Source organism: Chiloscyllium plagiosum, chromosome 4 (genome assembly GCF_004010195.1).
Source record: "Chiloscyllium plagiosum isolate BGI_BamShark_2017 chromosome 4, ASM401019v2, whole genome shotgun sequence".
Taxonomy (NCBI): Eukaryota; Metazoa; Chordata; class Chondrichthyes; order Orectolobiformes; family Hemiscylliidae; genus Chiloscyllium; species Chiloscyllium plagiosum.
In genome coordinates, this window is record NC_057713.1 from 110,521,755 (window position 1) to 110,544,067 (window position 22,313).

Here is a 22,313-nt window from a genome sequence, read left to right on the forward strand (position 1 = left end):
TATCACCTTCATCCCTTCCCCCACTCACCTATTGTACTCTATGCTACTTTCTCCCCACCCCACCCTCCTCTCACTTATCTCTCCACCATTCAGGCTCTCTGCTTGTATTTCTAATGAAGGTCTTTTGCCCGAAACGTCGATTTTATTGCTCCTCGGATGCTGCCTGAACTGCTGTGCTCTTCCAGCACCACTAATCCAGAATCTCGTTTCCAGCATCTGCAGTCATTGTTTTTATCTAACATCTTCAGTGGGCCTCCAGGCGAAGCACTGTTGATAATTCCTGCTTTCTATTTATATGTTTGGGTTTCTTTGGGTTGGTGATGCCATTTCCTGTGGTGATGTCATTTCCTGTCCTTTTTCTCATGGGGTGGTAGATGAAGTCTAACTCAATGTGTTTGTTGGTAGAGGTCCGATTGGAATGCCATGCTCCTAGAAATTCTCATGCATGTCTCTGTTTAGCTTGTCCTAGAATGGATGTGTTGTCCCAGTCGAAGTGGTATCCTTCCTCCTCTGTATGTGAGGATACTAGTGAGAAAGAGTCATGTTGTTTTGTGGCTTGTTGATGTTCATGTATCCTGGTGGCTAATTTTCTGCCCATTTGTCCAATGTAGTGTTTGTTACAGTCCTTGCACGGTATTTTATAAATAACATTAGTTCTGCTTGTTGTCTATATAGGATCCTTCAAGTTCATTAGCTTCTGTTTTAGTGTTTTAGTGTGTTGATGGGTTTGTGGGCTACCATAATGCCAAGGGGTCTGAATAGTCTGGCAGTCATTTCCGAGATGTCTTTGTTGCTGAGAACACAGTCTGCAGATTCCTCAGCAACAAACCCAAACAACCAAACAAAACGCATCCAGAAACCCTAGCCACTCACCCCTACATCAAAGACATCTCGGAAATGCCTGCCAGACTCAGACCCCTTGGTAAACAAACACTACATTGAACAAACAGGCAGAAAACTAGTCACCAGAATACATGAACATCAATTAGCCACAAAATGACATGATCCTCTCTCACTAATATCCTTACATACTGATGAGGAAGGACTCCACTTCGACTGGAATAACACATCCATCCGAGGACAAGCCAAGCACAGACATTCACGAGAATTCCTAGAAGCATGGTATTCCAACCGGAACTCTATCAACAAACACATTGAGTTAGACCCCATCTACCACCTCCTGAGAAAAAGAACAGGAAATGACATCACCACAGGAAATGATGTCACCACAGGAAATGGCATCACCAACCCAAAGAAACCCAAACATATAAATAGAAAGGAGGAATTATCAGCAATGCTTTGCCCGGAGGCCCACTGAAGATGTTACCTAGTAGGGTGACGAAATGTCTGAAAATGAAGCTTCCAGCTCAACGAGCAAACCTACATCCAGAGCCAGCTAGTACTACTGTAGGAGTAACCGTTCGTGCATTTGTTCAAATGATAATTGTTCCAAGATAACATCCTCCAATACTATCTCTGGTATGAATAATTGATAAATTCCTGTAGTTCAAGGTTGGCAAGAGGCGATAGCGTGCAGTCAAAAACTGCATAAAATGAACTGGAAATCGATCATTTGATATAGGAGCAGAATTAAACCATTTGCCTCATTTAGTCTACTCCACCATTCAATCATGGCTGATATGCCTTCTCCCCGTAGCCCTTGATCCCCTTACCAATCAAGAACCTATATCTCTATCTAAAGTATACCCAATGATTTGGCCTTCACAGCCCTCTGTCGCAATGAGTTCAACAGATTAATCACCCTCTGGCTGAAGACATTCCTCCTCATCTCATTTCTAAAAAGTTGTCACTTCACTCTGAGGCTGTACCTACATGTCCTAGTCTCTCCTGCTAGCGGAAACATATTTTCCACATCCACTCTGTCCAGCCCTTCCAGTTTTCTAAAACTTCCAATCAGGTCTCCTCCTAATCCTTCTAAACTCCGTCGAATACAGACCCAGAGTCCTCAATCGCTCCTCATATGCCAACCCATCATTCCCAGGATCATCCTTGTAAACCTCCTCCTTGATCCCCTCCAACACCAGCACATCCTTCTATAGATACAGGTCTGACCAATGCATTATACAGTCTTAGCAGTGCATCTCTGCTGTTGTATTCTAGCCCTCTTGAAATGAACCATTTCCCTATTTAGAAAGTACTCTATGCCTCCATTATTCCTACCAAAGTGCATAGCTTCACACTTTCTGAAAATATATTCCTTCTGCCACTTCTCCCATTCTCCTAGCCTACCCAATTCCTTCTTCAGCCCCCCTGCTCCCTCAACACTATCTGTCCCTCCACCTACCTTTGTGTCATGTGCAAACTTAGTAACAATGCTCTCTGTTCCTTCGTCCAGATCATTAATGTATAATGTGAATAGTTGTGGTCCCAACATGGACCCCTGCGGAACTCCACTAGTCACCGGCTGTCATAGTAATAGAGACCCCATTACCCCTAGTCTCTGCCTTCTGCCAGTTATTCAATCCTCTCTCCATGTCAATATCTTGCTTCTAACACCATTGGCTCTTATTTTATTTCGCAGCCCCTATGTGGCACCTTGTCAAACATCTTCTGGAAATCCGAATAGATCATGGCTCTCCTTTGTCAAACATGCTTGTTTCCACCTCAAAGAATTCTAACAGATTTGCCAGGCATGACGTCCCCTTGATGAATCCGTGCTGACTCAGACATATTTACCAAATGCTTCCAAGTACTCCACAATGTCATCCCTAATTTTAGATTAGATTAGATTAGATTACTTACAGTCTGGAAACAGGCCCTTCGGCCCAACAAGTCCACACCGACCCGCCGAAGCGCAACCCACCCATACGTTTACCCCTTACCTAACACTACGGGCAATTTAGCATAGCCAATTCACCTGACCTGCACATCTTTGGACTGTGGGAGGAAACCGGAGCACCCGGAGGAAACCCACGCAGACACGGGGAGAACGTGCAAACTCCACACAGTTAGTCGCCTGAGGCGGGAATTGAACCCGGGTCTCTGGCGCTGTGAGGCAGCGGTGCTAACCACTGTGCCACCGTGCCGCCCATTAATAGTGGAATCTAAAATCTTACCATCGTCGGAGGTCAGGCTAACTGGTCTTCTGCCTCCCTCTCTTAAACAGTGGTGTTACATTAGCCATTTTCCAGTTCACTGAGACCCTCCCTGACTCCAGTGATTCCTGAAATATCTCAACCAATACCTCTACAATCTCTTCAGCTCTCTCTGGGGTCTATCTGGGCTGGGTGATTTATTCAAACCTTTAAGCTTCCCCAGTACAATCTCCTCAGTGATGGCCACTGTACTCACCTCTGCCCCCTAACTCTCTTGAAGTTGTAGTATGCTGCTAGTGTCTCCTACTATGAAAACTGATGCAAAGACTTCTCAATCCTCTGTTTTCCCATTAGTCTTCACCACATTGTATGCTTTTTCTTTGCCTTTTCTTTCACTGTCCCTGACTTCCCTCGTCAGCCGTGGTTAACCTCAACTTGCCCTTACTACATTCCTTCGTCCTTGAAATGAATTTCTACTATGCCTCCCAAATTGCCCCCGGAAACTCATGCCATTGCTGTTCCACCATCTTCCCTGCCTTGTCTTCCAATCGGCTCTGGCCACCTCTTCCCTCATACCTTTGTAGTTTCTTTTACTCAATTGTAATACAATTACATCCGATTCCAGCTTTTGCCTGTCAAAGTGCAGGATGAATTCTGTCATATTATGGTCATTCCCCCTTGGGGTCCCTTCACTGTAATCAGGTCTGGCTCGTGACAAATCACCAAATCCAGAACTGCCTGTTCCCCTCGTATGTTCTCCAAAAGCTGCTTCAAAAAAGTATCTCGCAGATCTTTGGATTTTATTCAGGTTTATATGATAATGTTGAAATTTTTCCACTCTGTGCTACAATCCCCTTGAGTATTATAAGAAAATATTGTAGAATCATTTTTTTTCCCTCCATCTGTGGTGAATGGAGGTTGGCCTTTGGTATAAGGAACATGCTTTCAAGCTCTTGCCCAATCAGTTGATGTGGCTCACATTCAAGTACTACCTGCTCCAAAGGTGTATCATGAAATCTCTGAACAGGTTGATTTAAAAAAAGACATCTGACTGAATGCTACATCATTGAGTTGCATTAATAAATGAATCGAGCTTTTCAAAGATAGACCTGCTTGCAACAATGAGCTGTGCGTCTTTTTCAAAAAGACGAGAAACATAGCTGCTTGTGGTCTTCATTCCTGGGTTACAGTTTGTTTGTTTTACCAACCATGCACTACAATAAATAAAAATACCAAATTTCTTTTTAGCAACCTTTTAGTGGCTTTAAAATGAGTAGTCCTCTGCCTCAATGTCCCCTGTGCTAGTAGGATCAACTTCACTACTTTGACTTTTAAACAAGAAACACTTCCCATTCGAGTGTGATGGTCAACTTCATAACAACTATTGACGCCTAATGATATTTAATTAGAGACCTGTTATCTGTTCTACTGATAGAGGTAGTTTTCTGAGGAACACTAAATGAAGGGCTTCACTGGTGTTGTCTCAAGCCTTCAAAAAATGTAAACACCACCAAAAACTGTTCTCACTATTGTTTGTCCTTGTGCAATGTTATGTCGAAGGTATACTTTATAAGTAGTGAAACTACAGATTCATAACTCTTTTGAGATAGTAAAACTGCTTTCCCTGTGACTGTAGCCAGCAAAGCCTTTCATTGTGATTCTTTTATTAACTTACAGAATATAGATTTCTGCATTTGCTAATGTCACTTACGTTACATAAATTAACTCAATTTTGGAGGGATATGGATCAGATTGGGATATCTGGTCGGCATGGACAAGTTGGACTGAAGGGTCTGTTTCCGTGCTGTACATCTCTATGACTCTATAGTCCTTCAAGGAGCTCCACAAATCAAACAACATATATATTTAGCTTTACAACAATAGTTCGACTGAAAGGAGCTGGTACAAATGCCCTTTTAGAATTATACGTTTGAAGATTTTCACACAGAGTAACTTCAGTGCTGTCTGCAGGCTATATTTTGTAATAAGTTTGAATTGAACTCAGCAGGTCTGGCAGCATCAATGGAGTGTTAGTGTTTCGGGTCTAATGACCCTTCTTCAGAACTACAGATTTAATGGGTTTTGCTTAACTTTATAATACTGTATATGTTACAGCACTTTTAAGAGATGAGATCTTACTAAGTACGAGATTAGGACCACAACAGAAAATTGTTTTAACAGACAGAACCTCACTGGAGAGTCCATCACTATTATTTTGAACTTGGCTCTCATTCCTGTATACACAATATATCAGTATTCATTATGAAATTAAACATTTTAAGTAAACAAATGGTACTTTCCATTTCTGCAGATTTAAGAAAATAGCTGTAACGTAATGTTTTTCATTGCAGTGTCTGCCTTTGAGTCAGAGTTTCACATTAGCGGACTTGCACCACTTGGCGAGCGTCTAGTTCTCTTAATGTACGTGAATGAGACGTTGGAACAAACGGTAAAGGAATATTTGAATCTATTGGAGGAATATTTTTGTTAAGACTCTCCTACTATTGTGCATTTTTTAAAGAAGTATTAAAATGAAAGACTTAAAACTAAAGTACTGTGGATGCTGGACATCTGAAATATAAACCAAATGTTGGGAGAACTTAACGGATCTAACAGCATCTGGAGAGAGAAAAACAGAATGAATGCTTTGATTACAAATACTTTATGTTTCCATTATTAAATAATGCATTGCTGGTGCTGAAACATTTTATTTTTGAAATGCAAACTTCCAGCACAGCATTTCTCCCTTCTCTCAGGTCACTTGTGTTGCTCATAACCATGTTTCATATGAGTTCTGGGATTCAGAGTAAAACTTGGAAATGGCTAACAAACAAGCTGAAGAGCAAGGCATGTATACTTGCTTTAGAGACTATGTTGAATGTTGAGAAGATGATGTGCTGAACGGAGTGCTCCAGAATTAGAACTTCTGTTTTTCTTAACTTATATCAAAGACTTGGGTCCAAAAGAATCTCATACAAAGTAGTCATGATTTGGAGATGCTGGTGTTGGACTGGGGTGTACAAAGTTAAAAATCACACAACACCATGTTATAGTCCAACAGGTTTAATTGGAAGCACACTAGCTTTCAGAGCGCCGCTCCTTCATCAGATGTTTAGTTGAGTTGGCTCATAATTACCATAGTAGGAGGACTTAGTTGAGGATATGGCTTGGCAAGTATAAGATTAATTGAATAACAGTAGTTGAAACCTAATGTGGGCACATATTTTGAAAATTAGGTGGTTGTTTAATTGATCCAATGGGCAAAGCCAGTGTACCAGCAGGTGACTTAGGTTTATATATTAAGGCCCTTAAAGAGTATAAAGTTTAAGTTATAGATGATATCCTGTTAAGTCGAATTGTATGTTTCAAATCTTTCTAAAGATCTGAATGGAAAATTATTTTGGTTCTCTTTTGAAAATATCAAAGCTATACTGCCATCAAAACCTTAAAGTCACCAATTTCAAAAACCTTTCCTCAGTAAAGGGTACAAACGCCTTGTGTGACAAACCAGAAACTATCAGGACATTTCTTTGAGGGTGAGAGATGATACTTCTTGCTGCAGGCTGAAAGTGGCTCAGTATGAAGCCCAATTTCCAATTCAATAGTAATCACCAGTCAATGCTTTTTCTCTTATGAATTAGCCATTAGTATACAAAAGATTACGGCATTATGTTTAGCTAATTAAGAAAGAAAATCTTAAATCTTCTGACGTAGAACTGGAGAGTAATCCTTTATAGTTTATCTTGATGTTTCTTTGCAAAGCTGAAACATCCTCTGTCTTGAAAAACTGTAAGGACAGGAGTAGGCCATTCAGCCCCTCAAACCTACACTGTAATTCAATTAATTCATCTCTGATCAGCACCCTCAACTTCATTTAGACACCTGTTGTCTTCTCAAACAAAATGCTGGAAAGCTGCAATTTTCTAAGCACCTTCAGACTTATGGAGAAAGCTTGTACTTCCAGTATGTTCTGTTTTTCCATTCAAATCTCTCAGTTTTGACTGAAAATATTACCTGGTTTCATTTCTAAATAGTCCAATTCTTATTTTTTTAAGTTATATAACTTTGTTCTTGATTTCCCCACCAGAGAAAATTTTTTTCTGTATGTATCCAGTAAAACCTTGTAATATTTAAATACACGAATCAGTTCACGCATCAAACCTCTACCCTCAAGTGTGGATAAACCACACTTTTTGAATCTCTTCTCATAATTTAACCTTTATTATTCTCCTTTAAACCATTGCCTTTGATTACCTAATGCACACCTTTAAGCACTGCTCAAGTGTCTACTCTCTCCCGACCTAATTAAATGCTCCAAGAAATTTGTCTTTTATTTTGTCCCGCAGAAGCTCATTATTCATTGTGGTTATTTGCAGTTATGTGGTTTGTCCCCTGGAAGCTATTCAATTCATTAACAGAAACTGTCAGTGTTTGAGCTTGTACATCAAAGTGCAAAGTGTCAACTGGTATAGCTACACAGGGTATTGTACTTGTATCAATTTCTTTTTGGAAGATCAAAACTTGAACTTGAAACTGTCTCATATACAATTACCCTTTGATGATAAGGAATCAGATGGTCAGTAATTAAGTTTTGACTTGACCATCGTAAAAGAAATAAATCTTCAGTGATAGACCTACTATTTAATTCCGTTCTTGTTTCTGAACCATGTGTGAAGTTGAGAATTAACATATCTATATGCAATATATAGAGGTAAATATACCTGTACGCATTTACAGGGAAAAAAATTTAATCGCAAGAATTATTTTGTCATGAGGTGGGAAATTTGTTTTAAAGGATTTTGTGTGACACTAAAGGAGTAAAAATGCATTTTACAATATATTCACATCTTACAGATTTAATGATTTGAAATATAATAAAGCATACATACAAACACCATGCTGAAGAAAAGTCATACTGGACTTGAAATATAAGCTGTGTTTCTTTGTGCCCAGATGCTGCCAGACTTTAACTAAAACAAGCACCTGACAAATCGAACATTCTTTGCTTTATAGTTACAAGCTAATAATGAAACATTACATTTTAAGCTGCAAATTGCTGAGAAACTCAGCAAGACTGGCAGCATCAATGGAGAAAGAAACAGAGTTAACATTTCAAGTCCAGTGACCCTTCTTTAGTGTTCTCCAACGATTTCTATTTTTGTGTATTTCAGATCTCTAGCATCCTCAGTTCTTTGTTTTGCTTCTTTGCCGGATAATGTTGGGGTGGTGTTTAATTATGGTTAAAAAGAATTAGTGATGATCATCTGTTAGAGCAGAATTGTGGCATGAGCTCGTGTATACCACAGATAATATGCCAATTTCCGCTGTCATTGGAATCCATTTTCCAGTGGAGGGCATTTTTGTTTCTCTTGGTTAAATGATGAGAAAATGTTTAAAAAATGGACTAAGAGGTTCCATTCTGTATTATAAAAGCACAATGAATCAAACACTGCATAATACTGATGAGAGAGGTGTTGGGAGAAGAAAGTAAGAGATTATGGGGCAGTATTTTTCCTCTGTTTAGAAGAATGCAAAGTTAGATAATCTTTCTTTGTGAAACAGGATAAAGAACACTGTGCAAGACCTCGCCTTGACATAATTCATCACTTGCCTGATTCGTATGAGGAAATATCCTCTGATGCTCTGTCCGTAAGAGGTTTCCAAGAAAATGAATGCAGAGACTACAGCTTAGGTGAGAAATAGGTAATGTTTAACTAGGAAGGTATGTTTTGCTGCAAGATAAATAGGAAAACAAGTTTCAAGGTAGCCTTTAGAAGCTAAGGTTTTTTTCAATCAGCCTTATTGTTCAAATAATGTGTTGAATTGCACATTAATTTGTAAGTGGTCATCAGCTCATAAATCAGTAAGCTTTTTGAAATAATTACCAGCCTTCCATCCTGTTGCCATTCTATTGTCATATGCAAGTTTGAGAACAATCACATAACCAGGTCAAGTGCAAATGAATATATACCTGCCTGTCGCTCAGTGCCTGGTATAACATTGAATCAGATGACCATGAGGTGCAAGGTTTGATTTATTAGTCTAAACACGGGTCCTGTTTGGGAGACTGCAATTGGTATTGTGACCCTAACATCAGCCAGAGTTCTTACTTCTAACTTTGATCTAATGCTCTCCACTGGAAGATATGAATGTGCAGTCCTGAAAGGGGAGATTGTCTAAGAAATTGAATTAGTTTAATTTCTAAAAGCATTGGTGCTCAATGTTATTATATATATTAGTGCTATTGCTTTGTTCTGCTTCCCTTAATCAAACCTTTATGGAGTAACTATGTAAATTTCTGCTTCTGCCTGTGATAAAGAGTGCTTTTCCAGAGTTGGGTACACATTCCCAGCAATTTTCCAGCCAAAGATATGTCAGGGAGCATGAACTCAAATTCCTAATGGACCAGGTTTGATTTGACATATTTATCCCATCTTATTGTTACTCTTAAGAATAAAGTACAATGTCTTTCACGTTATGTATAGAAGTATACACTTACATAAATAATTTTTACACTTCTGTTCAGATTACACCTCAGATTTTGAGTAATGTCAAATTCTTTCTTTCCCCAAAATGTGACTTTGTAAATTTAATTTTATTGTTAGCTGATAAATCTAATCATGCAGATCCAGTAAAAGACAGGGTTCTTATCATCATCATCATCATCATCAACATCAACTGTTCCTCAATTCAAGGATATGTCTACTCAGGGTCAGGATTTCTGCCAAGTGTCTTTGTGTAACTGGACAGACTGATCCTTAAACATTAAATCTTTGGCACTTGGGACAGGATGCCCTACAAGTCGGCGGGATCCAAAGTGTAGGATTTGCTTCCTTCTGTTTGCTCTCTTCTGTTCCTCTTCCTCATCGTTAAGGCATTTGAACTCAAAGCATGGTGCAGTTTGATGGACAAGTTGTCACCATTATGAACAATTAATAACAGACTCCTTCTTATAATTAATGTCATTTATGCCATGCTTCTTTGTCACTGCCTGGAATTCTAGCCATGTGAGAGTTGTGGAAAACTGGACTTGGTGGGGAAAATACTTTTTAGCCATAAACAAAGTCTCCATCATTGACTTTCTAGGAGTTCTTCCTGAATACTTGTACAGCTGACTTCAAGAAGGGCCTGATAGAGATTATAAGATAATAAGGGGTATAGATACAGTTATTGGCAGTGGTTGGGGGCACATTTATAAGGTGAGAAGAGAGAGATTTTAAAAAAGATGTGAAGGACAATTTTTTTTACACAGACGGTTCGCATGTGGAATGAACTTCCTAAGGAAGTGGTGGATGTGGGTACTATTACAACATTTAAAAGACATTTGGATAAGTTTTGGAAAGAAAACGTTTGGAGGGATATGGACCAGGAGCAGACATATGGGACTAGTTTAGTTTGGGATTATACTCAGCATGGACTGGTTGGACCAAAGAGTCTGTTTCTGTGTTCTATTACTCAATGACGATAGTTCTTACTTGTCGCTGATGCGCAGTCTGGATATCACTGCAATACAGGCATGTGATGACAACACTGTTCTGTACATTGAAAGTTCTGTTGACTTGCGCAAGTCGTTATTGTCATACACTTGCTACCATAATTTGTAGCAGATTGAACTGGTGAAAATGATCAGGTGTTGGATCACCCCGTCAATGGTGGCCTTTTCAGAGAGGTGGCTGCTGATGTTTGGAAAGTGCTCAAAATATTCCAGAGACTGACCTTCAACAAATGCGGAGATGGAATTCTTGACTGAGCAGGTGTCTGCGTTGTTATAATTTTTGTAATGGCAGCATTCAAAAACAGGACATTTCTCTGCCATGCAGAATAAATGGCTTGTGTATATGGTGTAGAGTGGGCACAACACTGCAGTTATTTTTATCAGTCCACAATAATAACAAAAAAAGCTTCTAATTTCAATTCATTTTAATGTAAACTTGGCAAGTGATTCACAGTCTTTCTGCAAGTTTCTCACGTGTAGAGAGAACAAGTTAATATTTGTATATCTCCTTTCACAACCTTTAAAACAATTAAAAAGCCCTTACCATATATTAAATTATTTTGAATTTGGTCACTGTTCTCATGCAGGAAAATTGCACGCGTAAAGCTTTCACACATAACAAACAGTTAATTGACATGATTTATTTTTGTGATCTCAGTTGAGAGATAAATATTAGACAGTTCTAAATTTGCTGTTCTTCAAAATGTGATCTTCTATGTCGAGAGAGGATTTGGACAGAAGAGGATAGACAGACTTTCAGTTTAACATCTCACTCAAGGCAACTTCTGACTGCAGGATCAGCACAGATTGTGGACTCAAGTCTTTGTAATGGAGTTAGAAACTACAATCTGATGAGTCACCACCATTGAACACACAAGATTGTGATACAACAGGATCCATATGGTCTATATTAGAAATCAATTTATAAAGAGTTTTCTGTGAATTAATAAATATCAGTTCTGATACAAGTGTTGTCTTTACTAATATTAGATGCCAGTGATTGAAAAATATTTGGAGAGATTTCAATTATGCTTCTTCGTTGCCTGTTGCTTAATGCAATTATTGCCTGTTTCTTTATCGGGGTAATCTTCCGACTTACTTGTTGCTTATTCATTTGTAGGTTTTCAGTTCTGTTTCAAACAATCACCATCCTTCACTTAGTGATAATTGATTTGATGTATATTTGTCATGCAGATACATTTTGCGAAGATAGTGAGGACACAGGTTTTGAGCATGTCATATTTTCCCCTGTATTGTTGTGTTGGATGCAGGATTATAGAACTTAGAACATTACAGCACAGTACAGCACCCCCTCCCCACCCCACCCCTGATGTTGTAATGACCTGTGAAACCAATCTGAAGCCCATCCACGCTATTCCATTTTCATCCATATGTTTATTCAATTGTTGATCTTTGTTTGGTTTTGCAACGAAATGTCAGTGATTATTTGTCACTTCAAAAATAATATTTGACTTATGAAACCTTTTTCATAAATGTATCTGATTAACTTCAAAGAAAAACACCCTTTCTGTAATGCAGAACACTCTGATGGTGAATCGCTGTTTTATATCATTAGTCCACGAGATATTGTAGTGGCGAAGGAGCGGGATCAAGATGATCACATTGAATGGCTCCTTGGAAAAAAGAAATATGAAGTAAGCTTTCTTTTCCTTTATCCTCTTTCCTTCTGTGTGCACATTATGATAAAGATATTTTCTATTGCTGGATTTGCAGAAAGCTGATAAATTTTTCTTTTCTCATCCCATGTTTTAGGAAGCTATGATGGCAGCTGAAATCAGCCAGAAGAATATAAAAAGACATAATATATTGGTAACTTAAACACATGGCAGTAAATAACAATGACTTGCATTCACACCTTTAAAATAGTGGAACATCCCAAGATACTTTCAAAGCAAAATTTGTCACCAAGCCAAATTAAAAAGATATTGGGGCACATCAACAAAATTTTGGTCAAAGAGGTAGTTTTTAAGGAGCGTACATAAGGATGAGCATGAGGTTGGGAGGTTTTTAGGGGGAGTTTCAGAATTTAGGACTTCAGCAGTTAATGTGATGGGCACCAAAATTTGGATGCTCAGGAGGTCAGAATTACAGGAGCATGTAAATCTCAGAAGCTTATAGGGCTGGAAATTTTCAGAGATACAAACGAGCAAGGCTATGCCAGGCTGGTATGAAAGCAGAATGAGAATTTATAGGTCAGTGAGGACAGGAGTAATAAGTAAATAGGACACGATGGAATTTAGGATTTGGACAGTAAAGTTTTCTGTGACCTCAGATTTAAGAAGGATAGAAAGTAGAAGGCCAACATTAGATCATTTCAAGGTAACAAAGGCAAAATGAGGGTTTCAGAATGAGCTAACGCAGGAAGGAATTGTCAAATGTTACGGAAGAGGAAATAGGCGATCTCATTAATGACAGTCAAGACTGTGGTGCTGGAAAAGCACAGCAGGTCAGGCAAAATCCGAGGAACAGGAAAATCGATGTTTGGGCAAAAGCCCTTTATCAGGAATTCCTGATGAAGGGCTTTTTGCCCAAAACATCAATTTTCCTGCTCCTCGGATGCTGCCTGACCTGCTGTGCTTTTCCAGCACCACGCTCTTGACTCTAATCTCCAGTATATGCAGTACTCACTTTCGCCTGATGTCATTAATGATGCAGGTATACAGTTGCAAGTTCACCTTGGGGGTCAAATATAAAGTTGCAAACAGTCCAATTCAGACCCTGATCCTAATTTCTAGGATTAGAGGCTGGAGTCGATGATTAACTGTCAAGTAGAGTTTGTAATGGCAATGACTTTCTTAATATTTAGTTGGGAGGGAATTTTTCTGATCCATTATTATGTTGAACAATACTTATAGACAGTGTAGGATTGAAAGAGGTAGCGATAAGGTGGAGCTCAATGTTTCTAGCAGCTACTGCATTTTAAATATTGCCAAATGACAGCATATAGATGAGAAGTAGGAGGAACCAAGGATAGATCGTTGAGGAATACTGGTGATAAAAGTCTGGAAGCTGGGAAACAACAGATATAATAGTATAGAAGTGAGAAGAGAAATCATTATGTGCTACTCTGGCTACAACTGGAAATTGTTCCAGCATTTGAGGGACAAAGTTAAGGTTTATTATTAAGTGAATTGCACATTATGAATGGACATGTTTCAGGTCATTCATGAACGAAAGCAAGAAGCACCTTTTCACACTGGAATTCTCCTTCTCAAGAAGGCCATGGAAGCAATGTCCTTTGAATGTTTCATAGCAGAGGTTGACAGCTGTTGATTAAGAAAGGATGTCAATGGATATGGAACAAAGGCTGAGAAATAGGGCCGAGGACCAAGTAGCTGCATTCTAACTGAACAGTCGAATGGGCTTGTGAGATTAAACATCCTGTTTCTATTCCTATGGAAATGGGAGAGGAGCAAAGAACACAGGCGAATTGACACACTCCCAGTCCCCCACCACCACCCCTCCCTAAACAAATCTCACATTGTGACCACTATAATCCAATAGGCCACAGCTGAAGATTATTTTTCTTAATATTTATTCGTGGGATTTATTGCCATTGACATGAGTGCTTTGCGAGGCCATTTCAGAGGGCAGGTAAAAATCAACCACATTACTGTGAGTTTGAGTCACGCGTAGGTCTGACCAGTAAGGATGGAAGATCTATTTTCCTAAAGGGCATGAGTGTCCTAATTAGTGAACCAAATATTTACTTTATGACACGCAATAATGGTTGCACAGTCTCCATTAGATTACCTTTCATTTCGCATTTTTAAAAATTGTATTCAAACTTCACCATCTGCCAAGGGTCAAACCCATGTCCCTAGAGTATTAGCCTTGTTCTAGATGACTAGATGAGTGACATTACCAATACTGTACTAGCTCCTGGGTTCATAAGATGCAATCATGAAGAGAATTGTGAGAAAGCAGGTCGTGCATTCTTAAATTACAAAAATATTCAAGCAGCTTGTCAACAGCAGGTAGTGGTGAAGATGTTGCATGGAAATGTGTCAGTAAAGAATTAAATATTTGCTTCTTATGGCTTTGTCTTGTAGGATATTGGCAGAGCCTATGTAAACTATCTAGTGGACAAAGGAGACTATCATGGTGCTGCAAGGTAATGCACATTAGTGTATTTTAAAGGTAACTTCAAAGAGAACTTTAGGTGAAATCATTTTTAAATGTTTGCATTCGCCTCCTAGAAAATGCCAGAAGATTCTTGGCAAAAACATGGATCTCTGGGAAAATGAAGTGTACCGATTTAAAAAGATAGGTCAACTAAAAGTAAGTACAGCATGTGTTGGTGTAGTGATTTCTATTAGGATAGTAATGATTCATAGTAACAAAATTCTGTAACCAAGAATGAAGTTTATGAAAAATCCACTTTCCTTAAAATTTTTATTTTTTGTATAATTTGCTTTTTTTGACTTAAAGCCAAAATTTAAAATTGCAACTTGTTGTAGCTGTGAAGTAAAATGAGCATCATAATACAGGTTTAATCCATTGTCCCACTGAGTATTCAGCCTTAAACTGCTTATATATTGATATTCTCCAGTTGGTTCCTGTAGTTTGGATCATCAACAGTAGGCAGCTCAGTTGGATGTAAAATGGTACATTTTTCGGGGGTTGTTTGACCATAAAACTCACTTTTATAAATTGTTTCTGCACTGTTAGTGCTCTCCATGGTGTCTTGGCTGCTGCAACACAGGCAGGTGATGATATCAGCATGTAGTTTTATTGCACCATCACACATGGACATGTTACCACTTGTGGACATCAAGACATGAACTCGCTATTGCACATTTACACACTGACACTAACAGCTCACTCTCTCTGTGCGCCATTTCAATATAAAATCAACTTGGATTGTAAGAAATCTGTGCACAGAGGCCTCCTTCCTTGTGTACAGGCAAAGAAAAAAATAATTAAATGAAACATTTCAAAGATTTTTGTATCAGTATGGGTTCTACTAAAAGCAACACTGGTTATAAGACATTGCCTCACTCTCTGAGAGAGTCTGCAGATGAAACCAGATACTTGAGCAACAAATGTGCAAGTATGTGCAAGTATTAAAAATTAAATACATCTTTGTTATTTTTCAACCACAATGTTCTGATATATTTTTCTTTTTTATTAAATGTCTGAAAGGACACATTCTATGTGTATTATTTAACTGAAAGATGGCAAATGCTGACAATATGTAGCAAGTTTGGCAGCATCTTCAAAAACGTAAGGTTGATCAATATCAACCTTTGGTTCTGCAAATATGAACTTGGACGTAATTGAACTCCTTTGTATAAGCTAAGTATAATTAAGAGGAGATGCAGTAGGACAGAATGCAGTCATGTAGTCGGAAGCACATCTCAGGGACAAATATGATACTGTGGTTAGATGAGATAAAGTTAATGGATATGGAACAAAGCTCATAGCTGGGACTGAAAACCATGATTTTGGTTTTTTCACTGTTTACCTGAAGAAGATATCTGTTCAGGACTGAATCTCAGGCAAAGTAAAGATAGTGGAGGATTTGTGAGAATAGATGATGCAGTAAGGCTAAGTGTTGTCATTGTAAATGTGGACATGGATGTTGTTTTTTTCAAGGAGCATGTAAATGGGAAATGTGGAAGTGCCAAGGTTAAATCTAGACAATGCACCAGAAGTAACAACAGTATTTGCATCAAATCCTTTAATGTCATTGAGAAGGATGCCATCTTGAAGTACTGCAGTCCATCTACTGTGGATACATCTCTGCTTTTAGGGAAGGAGTTCCAGAAATTCATGACTGGAACAACCACAAATGCCATGGCTACAAGAGTAGGTCCAAGGTTGGGAACATTGTTATGAGTAACTCACTTTCTTACTCCCATAGTGATAGAATATAATGTACTGTCAACTTCCACTTGTAGCTCCACTAACACTTGAGAAGCTTGACACCATCCAAGACAAAGCAGCTCCCTTAACTGGCAACCTTGAACATTCACTTTCTTCACCGCTGAGACACAATGGTGGCAGTTGGTACCATCTACAGCAACTCATCAATTCTCCTTTGCAAGCTCATAACTTCTGGAAAAGTGCAGCAGGTCAGGCAGCATCCGAGGAGCAAGAAAATTGCTGTTTTGGGCAAAAGCCCTTCATCAGATTTCCACGTCGATTCTCCTGCTCCTGGAATGCCACCTGACCTGCTGTGCTTTTCCAGCACCGCACTCTCAATTCTGATATCCAGCATCTCCAGTCCTCATTTTCTCCAAGCTCATAACTTCTACTGCTTTGAAGGACAAGTGCAGAAATATGTGGGAATGCCATCATCACCTGCAACATACTTTTAAGCCATAAGTCATCTTGACTTGGAACTGTATTGCTGTCCATTCCCTGTGACTGAATCAACTTCAAAGTACTGTATCCTGGAGATGGACTGCAGCAATTCAAGAAGGTAGCCCACCACCACTTTTTTGAAGCCAATTAGGGATGAACAGCAAATGCTGGCCTTGCCATTGATTCCGCCCTCTATGAAAGAATGAAAAAAATCCTAGGCTATGTACAATTCCCAGATAAAAAATGCATAAAGTGCGGGAAAGAAAGCTGAAGGGAAAACAAATGAACTGTTGCCAAACAAAGTCTTACAATTCTCAAACTTATAAATAATTGAATTAAACAAACAAACCAGTCTCTTGTGTTCAATGGTAACCATCTCTATCTGCATAAACACAGACCAGAATGGACAGTTAGAATTAATTCAACTCAGCGTAGATAGATTAAAGATAAACATGTCATTTTCAATGATTGAAAATATGATCCTGAAAATAAAATTAAATTAAAACTATATTATTGTCCAAAAACAAGGCTGTTTATTGGGAAACACTTCTGCACATTGAGTTCTCTCTCGGCTCTTTGCTATAGTCATCATTGTGTGCCATGTCATAGACAGATAAAAGAATGGGATTTGGAAAGTCAACAGTTTTGAAAAATTCATAACCATGAAGAATAAATGACTAAAATCTGCTCGCTTAATGTTTATGGACAATTTTTTGTGTGAAACGGATTTGAAACTGGTGGTGTAAAAACTAACCAACATCCCTTGAACCTTTTGAGGGTTTCATCTCCATGAAATGAAGACAAATTGCTGCAGGATCTTGAACAAGAACATTATATAGTTTTAGATAGCTCTTTGCAAATATTAAGTTCTTTGACTGCAATCTGTACTGCAAACCTAAGCAGTGCTGAAATGGTAGATGTAAAGATGAAAATGATTTTAAATGAGATCTGTTAAATCCTGTATTGCAAAAATAGAGCCAGCAACTAACAGCAGTTCTTTCATCCAGATCTTAAGGTAGAAGTTGTAAAATTTACAGTCACTACACAACAAGGACTGTCAAGAATGCCAGAAACAAAAAATGATTTTCAGCTTATAGCTTTGGTGCAATCATGTCTACTGGGAGACAAGGGAACTTGATTTCCTCAGATGAAGTGGGCTCTCATCCCAGTCAATTTCATTAAAAAAAGTTCTTGCTCTGATTGGTCTTCATCGCTCAGACTTCTGTAAAATTTGGCTGTGGAACATTTTCTCAAGCACTGGTCTAGCAATTTCTCTTGCATTGGGTGTGAAACACTTTGCAGCAGCCACATGCATTTCATTTTCTCAGATTTAAAGAGCTTTGGTTCAAAATAAAAGAAAGGAATGAATAGTTTGGCATTTTTTGTCAGCTATTGTCAGAATTCGTGCACTATGATCTGTGTATTCATACTGAGTTATTTTGTTCCTTGTAGGCAATTAGTCAGTACTTACCCAGAGGTGACCTACGCCTGAGACCTGCTATATATGAAATGATCTTGTATGAGTTCCTGGAGAGTGATTATGAGGTACTGTGGCTTTTAATTGCTATGATATTGCTGATTCAACAGCTGGAACCGTTGATCATTTAATTGCCAGGTCGTGAAAGGTTATTTTACATCCTAGAGCTAATTCACTCTCAATTGAGTTGGCAAAATATAGTTGCTTAGATGTGATAGTCCAAATAGCAGCTTCTTGCAGCATTCAATATCCCCAAAACAGATATCTGACTACCTGACTCACAAGTGAAAATTCAATTTTTGGTGTGTGTAAAATTGACATGGAACATCCACATCAAATTCAAATATTCTAGATATAGTGGTTAACAGGTGCATTTGTACATATATTTGTATTTCTACAGAGGTCAATTATTTGTATATAATTGACAATGTAAGAATGCTATGAAGAACTGAAACATCTTTTACAATTTCAATATGTTTGCAGTTAATTAAAGACTTTTTAAGTATAATTGCTGCTGCAACAAAAGAAACATAGCAGCAAATTTGCATACTCTTGCTGTGGTGATTATATAGTTGTGGTATCTTTCGTGACCAAGACCCAGGGGAGAGCTCCTCTGCTCTTCAAATAATACTGTGGAATTTTCCTGCTGCCTCAGAGGACAGGTATTTTAATTTATTGTCTTATTTGGACAATGGTACCTCTGACTATGTGGTGCTATCATAGTAAATTTACCAAACTAGATAATTTACCAAATTGCTGGAACAGAACCTGACAAACCTCCACAAACCTTTGATTGTGGATGGAGTGTTTCCACTAAGCCATGAGTGACATATGCCATTTTGGCTGGTGAGCAAACAGGAAACAGAGGGTAAGGAGAAAACATTTCCATTTGATAAAGCTGTATCCAAGAAGTACTGCATGAATCCGAGAATAGGCCTTAACCATTTACAATCCATATCAATGATCTGGATGAAAAGAGTGAATGTATGATAGTTAAATTTGCTGATGACACAAATGTGGATAGCAGTATCACAGAATAGTTACAATGCAGGAGAGGCCATTTGGCCAATTGTATCTGCATCAGCTGTCTGAATGAATAGTTCACTTGGGGCCTTTCTGCTCCTGAAAAACTGCACAATCATCCTTTTCAGATAACTTCTAATTGTTTCAATTGAACCTGCCTCCATCACAATGTCAGGTAGTGTGTTCGCCCTGTGGATAAAAGCTTTTCCAATTTCATTTTGTTTCTCGATCCATTTGTCCTCTCATTCCAAATCCCTTCAGGAACGGGTCTAATCTGTACAGATTCCATATGATTTTGAATGCCTCTCTTAAATTCCCTTTTCTGCCTTTCCCAATATAGGTTTATGATCAAAGTTTGTGAGAAGATTTGTAGCTCGGGTGCTCGTTGTTGTGGTTCTGTTTGCCAAGCTGGGAATTTGTGTTGCAGACCTTTCGTCCCCTGTCTAGGTGACATCCTCAGTGCTTGTGAAGCTTCACAGGAGGCTCCCAAGCACTGAGGATGTCACCTAGACAGGGGACAAAAGGTCTGCAACACAAATTCCCAGCTCGGCGAACAGAACCACGACATAGGTTTATGATTTAATTGCCTCACACCTGGAATCATTCTCTAGGATCTTTTCTGAATCCCCCTCCAATGCCTTCACTTCTTTCCTAAAGTGCATTCCATGCTGGCTTTCTCTAATTAATCCACATTATTCCATGTTAATTTTATCCCACGTTAATGAGTTTAGACATTACCAAAACACTGAAATTAAACTGGCTGGCCTATAATTTCTGGACTTGTCTTTTACACCCATTTTTGAACAATTGTGTAACATGTGTAATTCTCCAAGGCTCTGATATCTCTCTCCAGTCTAAAGAAGGCTGAAAAATTATGGCCAGCGCCTCCACATTTCCATTCTCATTCTGCTCCATATCTTTGAATGCATCTCATCTTGTCTTGATGCCTTACAACTTTACAAACTGCTAGCCTGTCTAATATCTCCTCCCTATCAATTTTAAATTCTTAATGTCTGAATTACCTCCTCATTTCATGACAGGGGCTGCATCTTCTTCCTTGGAAGAAACAAAGTATTTGTTTAATACCTTATCAATGCCCTCTGCTTCCATGTGTAAATCCCCATTTTGGCCCCTAAGTGGCTTTACTCTTTCTTCAACATTTTTAAAAAATTATTTATATGTTTAAAAATGGATTCCCTGTTATGCTAGCTGCCACTCTCTTTTAAACCTACCTCTTTGCTTTTTCTCCATCCTCTGAACCATCTCTATTCAGTCTTGCTCTCAATTGTATTTTCTGCCTGATAGTTGCCATAAGCAGATATTTTCTTCTTTACCTTAATTTAGTATGAATGCTTTAGAGAGAGAAACTATCTACCAGAATGGTTCCAGCAATGAGAAACTTCAGCCCTGAGGATAGATTGAAAAAGTTTGAACTGGTCTCCTTTGAGAGGAGATGGTCAAGGAGATTTGAGCAAGGTTTTCTTAATTATGAGTAGGTTGGTTAGAGTCGGTAGGGAGAAATTATTTCCGCTCGTAAAAAGAGCAAGCATGCGAGCTCATAGATTTAAGGTGGAAACGAAGCAAGGGTGATGTGAGAAAACACAGCAAGTAGTTAGTATATGGATTTCACTGCCAGAAAATGTGGCAGAAGCAGGTTCAATTGAGGTATTCAAAAGAGCATTGGATGATCATTTGTACAGAAATAGTGTGCTAGGGTATGCAGGAGAAAAGCAGGAGATGGGCATTAGGTATTCATGATTATTTGAAGAGCTAGTGCTAGCACAATGGACTGAATGACTTACTTCTGCACTGTTACAAGCTGAGATTCTATAGCCAGCCTAAACCTTATGTTACAGGGATCACTGTCATCTAAATGTTCTCTTACTCTCACTTGATCCTTGACTGGGCACAACTCATTTCCAATAACCAGGTCTAACATTGCCTCCGTATTCATTGGACTAGAAAAGTACTATTGGTTTTTTACCTTTTGGTTCTTACATCTCTGCAAGATTATGTAGGCCTTCCTCAACAGCATTAGCAAAATACTCTGCAAGGAATTCAATCCTGTTCTATTTAGGTGTTTAGTTGTGAAGAGGACATAAGGATTCTGCAAAGGGATAAGTGATGATCAAACATTTGGGAGATTGGCTACAACGTGCAAAAATTTGAGGTTGTCCACTTTGTCCCCACCCTCCACCCTCCACCCTCCACCCTCCCCACGCTCCACCCTCAGATTGTTTGCAGCCTTCCCTTTTACCCAATCCTTTGCAGCCTTCTCCCATCCTTTGCAGCCTCTTCCTTTCCTCACCCACCCCCTTACCTACTCTTTTTCTTTGGCCCGTCTCACACTCCCTCTAGTGTAGAAAGCAGCACCCCTAAGTTCTAGACCTGCATCTGGAAACCCTTGAAAGCCAGACCAACAGCAATTCCAGAGATTCATTTGACCCCAGCCATTTATCTTCCAAATTGCTCCTCCCACAATTGGCTGGTTCTCTCCTGTACTTGCTGCTGATAGGCTCACCAGTGAGGGTGGTTATGTGGGTTAAAAACAGTCTGTGATAGGAGAAAAATGAAATGGAGCAAAAGCTCTAGAGATTCTGCTGCCCTCATTTATGGATATTACCTTTTTCTGATTGGTCATAGAGGCAAAGAGCTACCAAAACCTTGGTCTCCCTAGAACATGAGCATTCCACACAACCACCACTCTCTGGGTGAAGAAGTTTTTCCTCATCTCTGTCCTAAATGGTCTACCCGGTATTTTTAAGCTGTGTCCTCTGGTTCGGCACTCACCCATCAGCGGAAACATGTTTCCTGCCACCACAGTGTCCAATCCTTGAATAATCTTATATGTCTCAATCAGATCCCCTCTCAGTCTTCTAAACTCAAGGGTATACAAGCCCAGTCGCTCCAGTCTTTCAGTGTAAGGTAATCC

The 22,313-nt window shown here is 38.9% G+C and overlaps 1 protein-coding gene across 1 annotated transcript in view; it reads left to right on the top strand.

Annotated features, from left to right (window-relative positions):
* Positions 1-22,313, top strand: part of vps41 (VPS41 subunit of HOPS complex) — a 165,633-nt gene that overhangs the window by 107,280 nt on the left and 36,040 nt on the right. The window contains exons 11-17 of the mRNA XM_043688929.1: positions 5,408-5,505; positions 8,619-8,748; positions 12,091-12,206; positions 12,325-12,381; positions 14,625-14,686; positions 14,772-14,853; positions 18,334-18,426. Coding sequence (XP_043544864.1) covers positions 5,408-5,505; positions 8,619-8,748; positions 12,091-12,206; positions 12,325-12,381; positions 14,625-14,686; positions 14,772-14,853; positions 18,334-18,426 — 638 coding nt within the window. The remainder of the gene's footprint in view (positions 1-5,407; positions 5,506-8,618; positions 8,749-12,090; positions 12,207-12,324; positions 12,382-14,624; positions 14,687-14,771; positions 14,854-18,333; positions 18,427-22,313) is intronic.